We start from the raw sequence: 17,486 nt of genomic DNA, 5'->3' as shown, positions 1-17,486 counted from the left end.
CTAGAGTAGGCAACTGGGGACAAAGAGAAGGCTAATTTTATTAAATACTCTCTTCAGCTTCTGTGTATACAAAGGAGCATGGGGGAGCTTATGTCCATAATGGGGGTGGTAGTGACACAGCCCTGAATCCACAATGGCTCAAGTGATATGGTCCAGAAATATTTGGACAGAATAAAGGTGGATAAAGCACCTGGACCTAATGGCATCCATCCACGGATCCTAAAAGAATTCAACTCTGTAATTTCAAAGCCATTGTATCTAATTTTTAGGGACTCCTTAATGACAGGAATAGTACCACTGGATTGGCGCAGGGCCAATGTGGTGCCTATATTTAAAAAGGGAACAAGGTCTTTACCAAGTAACTGTAGACCTGTTAGTTTAAAGGGGTTGTAAAGGTTTGTTTTTTTATTTTCTAAATAGGTTCCTTTTAAGCTAGTGCATTGTTGGTTCACTTACCTTTTTCCTTCGATTTCCCTTCTAAATGTTTTTTTTCTTTGTTTTCTTTGTCTGAATTTCTCACTTTCTGTTCCTCCTCTGTAATCTGTACAGTAAGCTGTTCTGGCTGACTAAACACCGCTCGGATAATGGTGTCAAGTTTACTGAGGAGAAACAGGAAGTGAGAAATTCAGACAAAGAAAAAAAAAACATTTAGCAGGGAAATCGAAGGAAAAGGTAAGTGAACCAACAATTCACTAGCTTAAAGGAACCTATTTAGAAAATAAAAAACAAACCTTTACAACCCCTTTAACTTCTATAGTTGGGGAGATACTGGAGAGATTAATAAAAGACCACATAGACGAGTTCTTGCAAGAAAAAAATATTTTAAGCAACAGACAGCATGGATTCGTGAAAGACAGAAGTTGTCACACAAACATGATTTCATTTTATGAGGAGGTAAGTAAAACCTTGGACAGAGGAGTGACGGTGGATGTGGTATACTTGGATTTTGCAAAAACGTTCAATACAGTTCCGCACACACGGCTCATGTGTAAGGTAAAGTCTAAAGGTTTGGAAATATCAGTTTGTAAATGGTAGTAGTTGTAAGAGTAGTGGTTAATGATTCTTACTCTGAATGGTCTAAGGTTAGCAGTGGTGTACCCCAAGGTTCAGTCCTGGGACCCTTACTTTTTATTATCTTTATAAATAATATTGGGTCTGGGATGAAAAGTAACATTTCCGTCTGTGCAGAAGAATAACGTCCTTACAGGATGTCTCCAATTTACAAGTCAACCTTAATGCTCTGTCTAATTGGACGACTATGTGGCATATGATGTTTAATGTTGAGAAATGTAAAGTTATGCATTTGGGGGCTAAGAATATGCATTCATCATATAGAGGTCTACCGATATATCGGCCGATATTTGGTGTTTAATTAATCGGCATCAGCCGATTGTGCTGAACAAAAAGGCCGATTATAACTTCAGCGCAACTTGCAGATGACTTCTGTAATAGAAGTCAGTGCAAGTTGCCTGAATTCTTCTGTGGAGCGACTTGTTCTCTCTGGGGAGTCTGCCAAGAAAAAAACAGATGCAATGTTTCTACTCATCAATGAACTGAACTATGTGTGTAGGAGTTCTCAGTTTAACCATTTAAAGACTAAATCTTTTCTAACACTTGTTGTTTCCAAGTAAAAATCCTGTATTTTCTGCTAGAAAAATCAATTAGAAAATTTTTTTTTTTAGCAGAGACCCTAGGGAATAAAATAGAGGTTGTTGCAATATTTTATGTCACACGGTATTTGCATAGCGGGTCTTTCAAATGCAATTTTTTTGGAAAAAATACACTAATGGTTAGATTTTTTGAGATGGGGGGGGGGGTTAAAAGAAAAAAGAAAAAAAATCAGCCTAACTTATCAGCCCAAAAAAATCGGTATCATATATCGGCCATTGGCCGTCGCAATTTCTAAATATCTGCATCGGATAGAGAAAAACCCATATCTGTCAACCTCTAGCATCATACATACTAGGGGGAGTACAACTGGGGGGAGCCATAGTTGAGAAGGATCTGCGGGTTTTGGTACATCATAAGCTCAATAATAGCATGCAATGCCAAGCTGCGGTTTCCAAAGTGAGCAAAGTCCTTTCTTATATTAAGAGAGGTATGGACTCTAGAGAGACAGAGATCATCTTGACCCCGTTCAAATCATTAGTACCGGTAAAACTTCATCTGAAATATGCATTTCAGTTTTGGGCACCAGTTTTCAAAAAGGATATTGGGGAACTGGAAAAAGTGCATGGAAGGGCAACCAAACTGATAAGAGGCATAGAGGAGCTCAGCTATGAGGAAAGATTAGCGGAAACAAATTTATTCACTCTTGATAAGAGGAGATGTACAAATATATAAGGGGTCCATATAGTGAACTTGGTGTTGAGTTATTTACTTTACAGTCAGCAAAGAGGACAAGGGGGTACTCTTTACGTCTAGAGGAAAAGAGATTTCATCTCCAAAAACGGAAAGGTTTCTTCACAGTAAGAGCTGTGAAAATGTGGAATAGACTCCCTGAAGAGGTGGTTCTGGCCAGCTCAGTAGACAGCTTTAAGAAAGGCCTGGATTATTTCCAAAATATACTAACATTTATAGGTAAAGTTGATCCGGGGAAAATCCGATTGGCTCTTGGAGGATCAGGAAGGAATTTTTTCCCCTGCTTTAGCAAATTGGATCATGCTCTGCTGGGGTTTTTCGGCTTCCTCTGGATCAACTGTGGGTATATATATATATATATATATATATATATATATATATATATATATATATATATATATATATATATATATATATATATATATATATATATATATATATATTTTTTTGTGGTTGAACTGGATGGACTTGTCTTTTTTTCAACCTAACTATCTAACAAATGGGTTTAGTTGCACTGGCAACACAAGTTGGGGTACCATTTTTAAATGATCTACCCAAAACATAAATGTGAAGATGGCTTCAAGGTTTTTAGCCCAAGTTCCTCATTTATAGTTTTGCATTTGCCGTTTTTCTATGGTTTGCAAAAATACAGGGTTTATTATTTATGAACTTTTATTTTTTATATCTGTACAGTTTATTAAGATTTTGTAAGATGTTTTGAAGTTGTGTTGTATTTTAACTTTGTTTTTCTGTGTGTTTTTTTTTTTTAATTAAAATATATAGTTTGAACATTTCTTTAACCATCATGCAAATTACAAATCCGTAGAATCAACTTTTAATACTACATGCCCTGCGCTTTCAGAAAATATATGGTTTGGGTGATATTTTACCAACTTTCAAAGCTAGAAGGGGAAAAAAGTGAAAAGGTCTGGCAGGGAAGAGGTTAAACAAAATGTTCAGTAAAGATATGACAATTTAGAATTTGACAGTCCAGAAAAGTTCAAGATCATGGTGTCATAACTTTTGCATATAATTTTATCATATCCAATGTTAGATTTTAGTGCAGATAACCTGATTCTATCAATTTAAATTCATATTTGTATAATTCGACTAGAAAAGACTTTGGTAATTAATCTAGTCTTGTTGTTTGATAGCATCGAGTTACAGCTACAGGAGCTGAGTCCATCCAACAGGAATGGGGTATATGGTTATATTGAAGCCTTTGTTCCGTGCACCAAGGATACACTTATAAAGCGTCTGAAAAAGCTTCATCTTAACATACAGGTATTATTTTAGTCTTATTTTATTGTCTTATAATTTATATTTTTCAGTTTTAGTATTTTTTAATGTATATGTACAATGCTAAGCAAAGGCTCAAATTAAAAGATGTGATTCAAATTTACCAAACGGTGTTGTAGTTATACAGTAACTTATAAGTTATTATCAAATAAAGAAAGTGAGAGGGAGCCTCACCCTCCCTCTCACATGCTGGTCCTATCTTTGAACATTCAGCAAATCTTTTGTAGCTGAGAACAAGTGTGCTGTGCGGACATGCACTGTTGACATTTTCTCTTATTGCAATGCAGTGGACAGTGATGTCATTAGCACGTCACCACAGACAGTATACATTTTTGTTATCCCCAACACTGCCTGTATATTCTGGGTGGCAAGGGGAGCTCAGTACCCATACCTTGCCTCTTCTTGAATTTTTCCCTTAACCCTCATTGACCACACCTCACATCTTTGTAAAATCTTCCCATGGACCCTTTGCTCCTTGCCCCACACCTTGTTTACCTGTTAAACAATCCTCTGCTCACTACTCGCCTCTCTCACCAACACATTACCATCAAACCTCTCCTTCACTGCCCATATGTTGCCCACCTATCTAGGGAACCTCACAATGAACCCTCAGTTCAGTGGCCACACAACACTCAACTCTCCCCTGGACTTTTCCTTAAACCATCTGCTCATTGCCCACACAATCCAATTTTTTTTCTACAGCATCTTTTCATCAACCTTTTGCTCACTGGCCATCCTGCCAGCTAACTTTTTTTTTTTTCCTTTTATTTAACTGCTTTTTTTAACCACTAGGCGTCTGCGCTATAGCTGAAAGACAGACAGCTGCTGCACGGACGCCAATTGCCGGGAGGCCATCCTTGGACGTCCTCCTGTTTACTTCCGCTATGCGCGCTCCCGCTAGCGTGCATAGGGGATGTTCTGTGCTGGTCGTGTCCCTTGGACACAGCCAGTCACAGATCGCTGTAAATGGCCAATCACAGCGGCTGTGTACAGCGCGATCGGCATGTCCAATGAGAGATGATCTCATATGTAAACATATGAGATCATCTCTCATCGCCGCCTCTCCCTTCTCACACAGAGACAGTGTGTGAGGAGGGAGAGATGAACTGCTGCAGCGGCCGTGAGTAAAAAAATAAATAAAGTGCCCAAAATAAATGTCAGTGCCACCTGTCCCCAGTGCCACATATATAAGTGCCATATCAGTGTCACTTGTCATCAATGCCACGTATCAGTGCCACCTGTCATCAGTGTCACATGCCGTCAGTGCCACGTATAAGTGCCATCTGTCGTCAGTGCCACGTATAAGTGCCATCTGTCGTCAGTGCCATCTGTCGTCAGTGCCATCTGTCGTCAGTGCCATCTGTCGTCAGTGCCATCTGTCGTCAGTGCCATCTGTCGTCAGTGCCATCTGTCGTCAGTGTCCTGGTGCTCCAGAGCCTTCAAAAGTGTAATAGGTAGTCAACATGTTAGATGTGTAATTTATGCTCCTAGAACACCTGATGGTGCTCCCTGCATGTTGGGCCTCTCTGAGTGGCTAGGCTGTGGAAAAGTCCCACACATGTGGTTTCGTAAAACTCATTTGTGGTATACACATGCCATGAGAGAGAAATAACCTATTACAATGACAATTTTGTGAAAAAAAAAATAATCTTCATTTTGCAAAGAATTGTGGGAAAAATGACAACCTCAAAAAGCTCACCATGCCTCTTAATAAATACTTTGGAATGTCTACTTTCAAAAAAGGGGTCGTTTGGGGAGTATTTGTACTTTCCTTGCTTGTTCGGGTCTCAAGAATTGAGAGAGGGCACCAGTATATCAGATGTGATCAATTTTGTATGATTTGCACCACAGCTTGTAGACTCTTTAACTTTCACAATGACCAAATGTCCACTAATTTGAGTTATTTTTACCAAGGATATGTAGCAGTATAAATGGTGGCCAAAATGTATGAAGAAAAATTAATAATTTGCAACATTTTATCACAGAACAAAGAAAAATGTTTTTTTTTTTAAATTTTTGGTCTTTTTTTCATTTATAGCGCAAAAAATAAAAAAAACCCAGAGTTGATCAAATACCACCAAAAGAAAGCTCTATTTGTGGGAAAAAAATTCAGTAATTGTCATTCAAAGTGTGAGAGCACTGATATCTGAAAATTGTTCTGGTAATAAAAGAATAATAAGAAAAAAGAATTGACATACCATACAGTAGGTGCCAAAAAATTGCCACAACATAAGAATGCATAAGTGGCAAAACATAGAGTAATTAATAAAACACTTCCCATGTAATGAAAACAATAACTGGGTTGACTCACTTAGGGGCTACAGCTGTGACCCCAGCAAAGGCCAGCCTATACAAGAACATGCAAAACTACGAGTAAAAAAAAAAGAAAGTGATATAGGATTTCAATACAATGCAGCAACATGGTACATAAGAGGGATGGAATGTATCAAGAGCAAAGTGGATAAACAAGAGGCTGGCTACTAGACCCCAGAAAGAAGAAAAAGAAGCCATAGCAGGCGATTAAGTGATTTAAGGGCCAAGTAGTCATCCCACGCATAGCATACAGCACTAAACTTAGCTTGGTTATTACGCAGTCTAGCCGTAATCAATTCTATGGATCTCCCATCTCTAACTCGCTGTAGGAAGTCAGAAAATGTCGGGGGGGGGGGCAGGGGGTTGTCTGTTTCCACCGTGCAGTGCTTAGACATTTAGCTGCAGTGAGTCTGTGTGTTATCAATGTTTTTAGTTCTAGTTCCTGCATCGGGAGGCCAAAAAGATGTCAGCGGGTCTAGGTGAACAGCCCCATTAACCAACTTGGAAAGGAGCACGTTAACCTCCTCCCAGAAAGGTATCATTTTTGGGCACGCCTATTAAATGTGGAACAGAGATCCCACTGCCCAGTCACATCTCCAACACCTATTGGAAGCTGAAGCAAAAATATGTAGAAACTCAGGGGTATGGTGCAAAATCTTTTAAGTATTTTCTTTATAAACCGTGCACATGGAGCTTTTATGGGCTTGTGACCAAAGCATCTGCCAGACCTCTGTGGAGGCTTCACGGCATAGCAGTGCTTCCCATTTCAACATATAAGGATGTTCATGAAATGATTTCTCTCTTATAATAGCAATGATCTGATATGTCAGAATTGATGGCTTTTCTAGAGGGGCTTTCTGCACAAGTTCTCTCAAATCCAGCCGAGTGGGACAAGACAAGGTCTCTCCTAAGAGACTGTGCAAAATGTTGAATCTACAAATAACTATAAAATGAGGAATTGGGAAGACCATATTTACAGTGCCTTGAAAAAAGTATACCCCTTGAAATTTTCTGCATTTTGTCATGTTACAGCCAAAAAGTTAATGTATTTTATTGGGATTTTTTGTGATTGACCAACACCGTGGCACAGAATTGTGAAGTGGAAGGAAAATGATAAATGGTTTTCAATTTTTTGTACAAATGTCTGAAATGTGTGGCTTGCATTTGTTTTCAGCCCCCTTGAGTCAATACTTTGTAGAACCACATTTCACTGCAATTACTGTGCAACTCTTTTTGGGTATGTCGTTACCAGCTTTTGACATCTAGAGTGAAATGTTTGCCCATTCTTCTTTGCAAAAATAGCTCAAGCTCTGTCAGATTGGATGGAGAGCGTCTGTGAACAGCAATTTTCAAGTCTTGCTACAGATTCTCAATTGGATTTAGGTCTGGACTTTGGGCCATTTTAACACATGAATATGCTTTGATATAAACCATTCCATTGTAGCTCTGGTTGTATGTTTTATCTCTGGAGTGAACCCCCTAGTGAGTAACTTGCGCTCTTTTTTTTTTTTTAGCACCCAAATGCATTAATTTTAAATTATTCAACATTTAAACCTCATTTGTCATGTAGTTGCCCACCCCATTATTTTATTTAGGTTTTTTTGTAAGATTTCCACACCCTGCACTAAAGTTATTGCCCTGCTTAACTTTGTATTATCCACAAATATTGAGATAACGTTTTTATCCCATCCTTTATGTTTATGAATACATTAAACAAAATTGGTCCTAGGATAGATCCTTGTGGAACCCCATTTTCCACCCTGAACCATTTTGATTACTATTTATCACCACACTTTGGACCCACCCCGTAACCAATTTTAAAATCCAGGTATTCGCCCTATGGTCCTTGCTGACAGACCTCAGTTTGTAAAGTAAACACTTGTAGGGTACTATATCAAAATCCAGATACACCACATCAACGGGCCTACCTCTATCTAAAGGGCAGGTCACTTCTTCATAGAATGTTATTTGGATTGTTCTGGCAAGAAGGATTCTGAATGAATCCGCGCTGATTACCACAAATTATACATTTTCCGTTATTAAAATCTTGGATATAGTCCCTTATCCCCTCCATTAGCTTACATACTATCAATGTTAGGCTGACTGGCCTTTAGGTCACAGGGATATATCTCGGCCCCTATTTAAATGTTGGTACCAGATTGGCTTTTCAACCTGTACCATTCCAGACAGAAAATTGTCCATAATAATGTGCTTCGTAATTTTGTGATTTATACTTAAACTAATCTGTGGTTGCTGTTTCTTAAAACGCAACCTCATTTTTTCATATATACATCTATTAAATCCTCTGTTCTTGCTTTAACTTTGGATAGTACATTTTTTTTTTCAGCCATTAAATAATTTATACAGCCCACTTTCTGTTTCTTGTCTGGTAAAAAGCCTAAGTTTATGGTATCATGCACAGCACTCTTTCACGCTCATGAGAGGTGTGCCTCTGTGTGTCTGTGTAAATCCAGAAAGTGAACAGGCAGCAGCTTCAGCTGCCCACAGTTAAAATGGTTACAGCCGGACTCAGTGGAGGGAGATTTCTGCAGCATGTTTGGCAAGTACAGAATCACAGTATATATAAAATAATATGCAAAGTCGTTGGAGGGAAGCTTCAGAAAGGCAGATGTTTTTATTAAAAATTATGTGAGCAGACTGCAGTTCCATTTTAAGTTGCCCCGTAGCATGTCTGTATTTGTTTATCAGTAGGTCTAGTAATGTTTTATCTCTTGTTGGTGCATACGCCAACTGGCCCATGGAATTATCCTGCAAGACATTTAGGAAATGGCGACCCTTAGGTGAATGCACAGTTCCTTCTACCCAGTCTATCTGAAGAATTCAGACAGTGAAAAGATTATTTAAAACCTTGTGCCAAAATGCCTAATTTGTGATACAATCAAGTGGTATTAATAATTAGCTTAGTGCTAATATAAACCATTAAGCAAAAAGATAGTGACAGCGGCTGACCCTCGTGCTAGGCAAACCTAGATAAATGTGAAAAAAAAAAAATTGTGTAATGAGGGGCGCTGAAAATTTAACACTAATAATACCTAGCCGTTGAAACTATTGCTAAATATGCTTTCCAAAAAAAAAAAGTAAGACAAATTACGATATGAAAAAATTGACCTATAATAACCAAACATATCTACACAAAAAAATTAATTGAAAATAGTGCTATTAAACATAAAAGTCCAATCATAATGTCCGAACAAATGCAATAAGGTACATAAAATCTGTGCAATCCTGAAAAGAGATATATATAAATGTCCTCTGTGCAGATTCCAATCCGAGCTGTTTGTGATCATGCGCAGAAATTACTTCCACTGTGCAGATGAAACCACCTTCACCAACTGTAACTCACACCCAAATGTGCTCAAAGTATGGATGTCTCCTTACTAGCAGGTGTTGACCTTAATGGTTAGAAAAAGGTCAAATGCGCTTTCTGCAAGTGTTACTTGCTCTCTGAACCAAGCATTGTCCCATGCAGAGTTTCAACATGCAGAGTTTCCACCAGTATATGCCAGCCAGAGTATTTATGCAAAGAAATCAGGCAGCAACATAGTGTAGTCCCATTTTAATAAAGCATATGATAAAAACAAAATGCCAAATGGCCGCTTTTGATGGTGCCAGCACCGTCACTGGGGCGAACGAGAGCATACAATAATGGAGAATTGGAACGTTCTTCTCTCTCCACAGAGAAAAGCTGGAGCTCTGTCAGAGTGACCATCGGGTTCTTGGTCACCTCCCTGACTAAGGCCCTTCTCTCCCTTTCACTCAGTTTGGCCAGTGCCCGCTCTAGGAAGAGTCCACGTGGTTCCAAACTTCTATCTAGGATGATGGAGGCCACTGTGCTCATTGGGACCTTCAATGCTACAGAAATGTTTCTGTACCCTTTTCGCAGATTTGTGCCTTGATACTAGGGCTGAAACAACTAATTGATTATGAAATTAATCGATTACTATTTTCATAATCGATTAATCGGCCAGTAACATAATGGGGTTAAAAAAAAACTAAAATTAGCCCTTTATAGTACAAAAATAGAAAATCGCTACTGTAAATACCACTTTCACAGTTCTACAGTAAAAAAAATTAACCCCTTACAGTAGTGATTATCTGCTTTTTGTTGTAGTATAAAGGGCTACTTTTAGTTTTTTTTTAACCCCATTATGTTACTAAACATATTAGACCTGGTTCACATCTGTTTTTTTTTGGTACTTTTTACAGAAAGACACGACAGTTCATTTACATGGTATCCTATGGGACACGTTAACATCTATGCTTTTTTCAGCCGCTGTGTATTTGGAAACGGTCAGGGACTTTTTTTTTAATGCAAAACAATGCTTTTTTTATATTCAATGTAATTCAGTGGAGAAGCTGCAGAAACGCATGTAATGGGTTTTGAATCAATTTGTGTTTTTTAATCTGCTCAACACCAAATTGGCCCAAAAAATGCAAAAACTCAAATCACAGCAAAATCACATGTGCAAAAATCAAAACGCACAGCAAAAAGCACGGCGGAAACGGATCAAAAGCAAACTGCATACCGAGCCTTATGCTGGCCACACGTATCAGACGAAAAATCCTTGTACATTCGCTGAATGAAAGAATGTTTTGAAATTTTCACTTGTTTTTAACATTCTGTTTTTAACCTCTTCCCACCCGCCCCTCAGCCGAATGACGGCTAAAGAGCAGGCGCTTTCATCCGGTAGGCCGTCCCTGGACGTCCTGTTGTTTACTTCTGCAATGCGCGCTGCCGCGGGCACGCATCGGGGAAGTTCTGTGTTTGCCGTGTCCCCCGGAGACAGGCAAACACAGATCGCTGTAAACGGCCAATCACAGCGGCCATTTACAGCGCGATCGGCATGTCCAATGTGAGATGATCTCATATGTAAACATATGAGATCATCTCTCAGCGCTGCTCTCCCTCCTCACACAGACAGCGTGTGAGAGGGGAGAGATGAACGGCTGCAGCGGCCGCAAGTGTAAAAAAAAAAAGTGCCATCCTGCCCCAGTGCTACCTGCCCCCAGTGTCACCTGTTAGTGCCATTTGTCCCCAGTGCCACATAGTGCCATCTATCATCAGTTCCACATATTAGTGCCATCTGTCATCAGTGCCATTTGTCATCAGTGCCACCTGTCAGTGTCACGTGCCATCTGTTGTCAGTGTCACGGGTCATCGGTGCCACGTATTAGTGCCATCTGTCATCGGTGCCACGTATTAGTGCCATCTGTCATCGGTGCCACGTATTAGTGCCATCTGTCATCGGTGCCACGTATCAGTGCCATCTGTCATCGGTGCCACGTATCAGTGCCACATATTAGTGCCATCTGTCATCAGTGCCATGTATAAGTGTCATCATTGCCACGTATCAGTGCCACCTGTCATCAGTGCCACCTGTCATCAGTGCCACGTGTCATTGCCCTGGTGCTCCAGGGCCTTCAAAAGTGTAATAGGTAGTCAACAAGTTAGATGTGTAATTTATGCTCCTAGAACACATGATGGCGCTCCCTGCATGTTGGGCCTCTCTATGTGGCCAGGCTGTGAAAAAGTCCCACACGTGATATTGTAATACTCAGGAGGAGTAGCAGAATTATTTTGGGGGTGTCATTTGTGGTATACACATGCCACGTGAGAGAAATAACCTATTACAATGACAATTTTGTGGGAAAAAAAAAAATCTAAATTTTGCAAAGAATTGTGGGAAAAAAATGACAACATCAAAAAGCTCACCATGCCTCTTACTAAATACCTTGGTATGTCTACTTTCCAAAAATGGGTAATTTGTGGGGTATTTGTACTTTCCTGGCTTGTTTGGGTCACAAGAATTGATAGGCCCCCAGTACATCAGATGGGCACAGATAAGATGGCACGGATGGGGGGCACGGATGGGCACTGATAGGTACCACTGATAGATGGGACTGATGGGCACTGATGGGCGGCACTGCTGGGCACTGGTAGATGACACTGATGGGCACGGATATGTGGCACTGGGGTGCAGCACCTTTGTTGAGGCAGATTGTGGGCACTGCTGGGTGGCACTGTGGGCACTGCTGGGTGGCACTGTGGGCACTGCTGGGTGGCACTGTGGACACTGCTGGGTGGCACTGTGGACACTGCTGGGTGGCACTATGGGCACTGCTGGGTGGCACTGACGGGGGGCACTTTTTATTAATGTGGCACTGGCAGGGGGCAGGTGGGCACTGGCAGGGGGCAGGTGGGCACTAGCAGGGCTGGCCGTGATCAGGACTGATGTCCCGATCACGGCCGCCGGTGATCGGCTTTTTTTTTCTTCTCGCGCTGACAGCGCGAGGAGGAATAATAGCCGATTACCGGCTCCGTTATATCACATGATCAGCTGTCATTGGCTGACAGCTGATCACGTGATAAGGGGTCGGGATCGACCCCTTGCACGGATCGGTGATCAGGCGAGTCTCGTAGACTCGCCGATCACAGAGCGCGCCGCGCGCGCCCCTCAGGGGGCGCGCAGGCCTCTCGTGCACGGGACTACGTCAATGGACGTAGTCCCGGAAAAGGAGATCCACGCTGTAGCCGTCATTCGGCTATAGCGCGGGTCTCAAGTGGTTAAGGTTATTAACCGATTAATCGAAACAATAATCGACCAACTAATCGATTATGAAAGTAATCGTTGGTTGCAGCCCTACTTGATACAATCCTGTTTCGGAGGTCTAAAGACAATTCCTTGGAATTCATGGCTTGGTTTGTGCTCTGAGGTGTGCATCTTTCCAAATCATGTTTAATCAACTGAATTTACTACAGGTGAAATCCAGTCAAGTTGTAAAAACATCTCAAGGATGATTAGTGGAACCAGAATGCACCTGATCTCAATTTTGAGTGTCATGGCAAAGGCTGTGAATACTTATGTACATGTGATTTTTTTATTTTGAATAAACTTGCTAAGATTTCAAACTTCTTTCACGTTGTAAAGGGGTATTGTTTGTAAAATTTTTAGGAAAATAATGAATTTAATACATTTTAATAAGGCTATTAAATAAAATGTGGAAAAGGTGGATCGCTGTGAATACTTTCTGGATGCACTGCAAGTCACACACTTGAGCGACAGAAAAAAAAAACAGAGCACATCCTGAGACAAAGCAAGAGAACAAACCGAACCAATCTTAAACTGGATGTCTATGGAGGAAATTCGAGACTCTCGGAGTGGTGTTATGTACTGTCAAAAGAGCCCTAAAGGCAAACCGAGCCCAAGGTCCAAAGACAAGAAGGTAGAGACAGAAGAACACGAAGGGCGGTGTGGGCGTGCAGAGAGTTTGGAACAGTACCTTTTACTGCCTGCCTAAGAAAATATAGAGAAATCTAGGCAATGCATAACAATAAGAATGCAGCTGAAAGAATAACAGCAGGAAACAAATATCCTTACTCAAGCTATGAACAAATCAGGATTGTCATTTTCTCTTAGAGGGGAAAATCAGGAACCTATAATCAAAATCACTGTACCTGCTTGAAAGGACCCACATATTGGATACACAGTGCAAGAACCATCCAGGGAGTTGGGAAGAAGGAAAAAAAAGGGGGATAAGAGGATGCAAGCGGATACAAAATTAAAGCAAGCAATCCCGAACCAGCAGTTGGGATGGTCACCATCCCACATAGCTACTGGCGTAACCGCAGGTAAGACAGTGAATGAAAAATTATGCAGTATGTTGAAGGAAAAAAGACCTATCACAATAAGTGCATAAAGTCCTCAGGTTAATTGTTGTCTAAGTGAGGTCAGTTGCCATTGATGGTTCACCTGCTACCGTGAAGAGGTACAATGCCTTGAAAAAGCATTCATACCCCTTGAAATTTTCCAAATTTTGTCATGTTAGAACCAAAAACTTAAATTAATTTTATTGGGATTTTATGAGATGGAACCACACAGAGTGGCACATAATTTTGAAGTTGAAGGAAAATTATAAATGGTTTTCAAACTTTTTTTTTTTTTATAAATATCTGAAAAGTGTGCATTTGTATACAGCTCCACGAGTCAATTTTTTGTCGAACCACCTTTTGCTGCAATTACAGCTGCAAGTCTTTTTGGGTATGTCTCTATCAGCTTTGCACATCTCGAGTGAAATGTTTGCTCATTCTTCTTTGCAAAATAGCGCAAGCTCTGTCAGATTGGATGGCGAGCGTCTGCCAACAGAAATTTTCAATTCTTGCCACAGATTTTTAATTGGATTTAGGTCTGGACTTTGGGCCATTCTAACACATGAATATTCTTTTGATCTAAACAATTCCATTGTAGCTCTGGTTGTATGTTTAGGTTCATTGTCCTGACAGAAGATGAGCCTCTGCCCCAGTCTCAAGTGTTTAGCAGACTCTAACAGGTTTTCTTCTAAGATTGCCCTGTATTTGGTTCCATCCATCTTCCCATCAACTCTGACCAGCTTCCCTCTCCTTTCTGAAGAAAACCATCCCCACAACATGATTCTGCCACTTCCATGTTTCAGTTCAGATGGTGTGTTCAGGGTGATGTGCAGTGTTAGTTTTCTGCCACACATAGCGTTTTGCCTTTAGGCCAAAAAGTTACATTTTGGTCTCATCTGACCAGAGCACGTTCTTCCACATATTTGCTGCCCCCCCCCCCCCCCCACATGGCTTCTCGCAAACTGGGCGACTTAGGTTTTTTTAGTTTATTTTTAACATTGGCTTTCTTCTTGCCACTCTTCCATAAAGGCCAGATTTGTGAAGTTACATAGTTGGGTTGAAAAAAGACACAAGTCCATCCAGTTCAACCACAAAAAGAAAAAAAAAATCATACAATCCCATATACCCAATTCTATATCCACAGTTGATCCAGAGGAAGGTGAAAAACCCCAGCATAGCATGATCCAATTTTCTACAACGGGGAAAAAACTCCTTCCTGATCCCCCAAGAGCCAATCAGATTTTCCCGGATCAACTTTACCTATAAATGTTAGTACCCAGTTATATTATGTACATTTAGGAAATAATCCAGGCCTTTCTTAAAGCAATCTACTGAGCTGGCCAGAACCAACTCTGCAAGGAGTCTATTCCACCTTTTCACAGCTCTTACTGTGAAGAAACCTTTCCGTATTTGGAGATTAAATCTCTTTTCCTCTAGATGTAGAGTACCCCCTTGTCCTCTGTGTTGATTGTAAAGTGAATAACTCAACACCAAGTTCACTATATGGGCCCCTTTATATATTTGTACATGTTGATCATATCCCCTTAATCTCCTCTTATCAAGAGTGAATAAATTCAGTTCCTGTAATCTTTCCTTATAGCTGAGCTCCTCCATGCCTCTTATCAGTTTGGTTGCCCTTCTCTGCACTTTCTCCAGTTCCCCAAATATCCCTTTTTGAGAACTGGTGCCCAAAACTGAACTGCAGATTCCAGATGAGGTCTTACGAATGATTTGAACAGGGGCAAAGTGATATCTCGCTCTCTGGAGTCCTTACCTCTCTTAATACAAGAAAGGACTCTGCTCGCTTTGTAAACCGCAGCTTGGCATTGCATGCCATTATTGAGCTTATGATCTACCAAAACCCCCAGATCCTTCCCCACTATGGATTCCCCCAGTTGTACTCCACCTAGTATGTATGATGCATGCATATTCTTAGGCCCCAAGTGCATAACTTTACATTTATCAACATTATACATCATCTGCCACATAGCGGCCCAATTAGACAGAGCTTCGAGGTATGCTTGTAAATTGGAAGCATCTTGTAAGGACGTTATTCCACTGCATAGCTTGGTGGAGAAGGAAATGATGGAAATGTTAGTTTTGATCCCAGACCCAATATCATTTATAAAGATATTTAAAAAGTATAGGTCCCAACACTGAACCTTGGGGTACATCACTGATAACCTTTAGACCATTCAGAGTAAGAATCATTAACCACTACTATCTGAATTCTGTCTTTTAGCCAGTTTCTATCCATTTACAAACTGATATTTCCAAACCTGTAGACTTTACCTTACACATGAGCCACCTGTGCGGAACTGTATCAAACGCTTTTGCAAAATCCAAGTATACCACGTCTACCGCTACCCATATGTCCAAGATTTTACTTACCGCCTCCTAAAAAGTTATCAGGTTTGGCTGACCATTTCTGTCTTTCATGAATCCATGCTGTCTGTTGCTTAAAATGTTTTTTTCCTGCAAGAACTCGTCTGTGGTCTTTTATTAATCTCTTCAGTATCTTCCCAACTCTTTAAGTTAAACTAACAGGTCTATAGTTACTTGGTAAAGACTTTGTTCCCTTTTTAAATATAGGCACCACATTGGCCCTGCGCCAATCCAGTGGTACTATTCCTGTCATTGAGTCCCTAAAAATTAGATACAATGGCTTTGAAAATACAGAGCTGAATTCTTTTAGGATCATTGGGTGGATGCCATCAGGTCCAGGTGCTTTATCCACCTTTAGGCTGGGTTCACACTGCTGCGGCTACGAGAACCGGATGTGATTCGCACTGCAGTGCAAATCACATCCGATCTCTGTGCGATGCAAGTTCAGCCATACAGATAGTATGGCTGAATTCGCATCGCACCTGTCCCGAACTCGCACAGGACCCTTTTTTTGGTCCGCAGCATGGTGTTCACACCATGCGATTCGATTCCTGTCCGAGTTTGCAGATCGCACTGCGATATGCGAACTGATCTGGGGGTGTCATTAACATTTCACTGACACTCCCAGCAGTTCGCATAGGGCAGTGTGAACTGCCGCCGGGAGGCATGCGATGCGGGAACCCACCGCGGATTCGCGGCGTTACCGCATCACTGCAATGTGAACCTAGCCTTATTCTGTCTAAATATTTCTGGACCATATCACTTTTGAGCCATTGTGGATTTGGGGCTGTGTCACTACCACCCCCCATTATGGACATGAACTCCCCCCATGCTCCTTTGTATACACAGGGCTGAAGAAAGTTTATAATAAATTAGCCTTCTCTTTCTCCCCAGTCACCCACGCTAGATTTTGTAAAGGGTCTACATGCTCAGACTTGACCTTTTTGCTATTAATATATTTGAAGAATTTTTGGGGGTTTGTCCTATCTTTTGTAATCTTTTGTTTCAAATTTTTGCAATCTTGATTTCCTTTTTACATATTGTGTTTATTCTTTGTAACATTTAAATGACACTAGTGTAACTTAATTTTTATATTTTTTGAAAGCTCTTCTCTTATAGTTTATAGCTTTTTTAGCTTTGGCTGTGAGCCACATAGGTTTTATTTTTAGCGTTTTAAACGTATTGCCCATGGGAATATACTTTGCAGTGAGTTCACAAACAGTCTTTTCGAATAATTCCCATTTCTGTTCTGTGCCCATCGATGCCAATATTCTCTCCCAGTCTAAGTCCTGGAGAGCAACCCCCTATCATGGAAAATTTGCTCTCTTGAAATTACATTTTTTTTAAATCTTTCCCATATGTGATTTTTGCTTACAGCTAATATCAAATGAAATCATGTTATGGTCACTGCTACCCAGGTGTTCCTTTATCTGAACATTAGTAATATGTGCTGCGTGTT

At 40.5% G+C, this 17,486-nt stretch overlaps 1 protein-coding gene across 5 annotated transcripts in view; it reads left to right on the top strand.

Annotated features, from left to right (window-relative positions):
• The window catches only part of UBN2 (ubinuclein 2), an 855,287-nt gene that overhangs the window by 347,440 nt on the left and 490,361 nt on the right, over positions 1 to 17,486 (top strand). For all 5 annotated transcript variants that reach the window (XR_013262361.1, XM_077452498.1, XM_077452497.1 and 2 more), the window contains one exon: positions 3,516 to 3,645. Coding sequence is in view for 4 of the 5 variants with exons in the window: in XM_077452498.1 (XP_077308624.1) it covers positions 3,516 to 3,645 (130 nt within the window). In the remaining variant the exon portion in view is untranslated. The remainder of the gene's footprint in view (positions 1 to 3,515; positions 3,646 to 17,486) is intronic.

Source organism: Lithobates pipiens, unplaced genomic scaffold, assembly GCF_037356315.1.
Source record: "Lithobates pipiens isolate NorthernLeopardFrog02 unplaced genomic scaffold, aLitPip1_a1.2 Scaffold_23, whole genome shotgun sequence".
Classification (NCBI taxonomy): Eukaryota; Metazoa; Chordata; class Amphibia; order Anura; family Ranidae; genus Lithobates; species Lithobates pipiens.
Note: the sequence above shows the minus strand (reverse complement) of the source record. Positions and strands in the feature narration are given on the sequence as shown.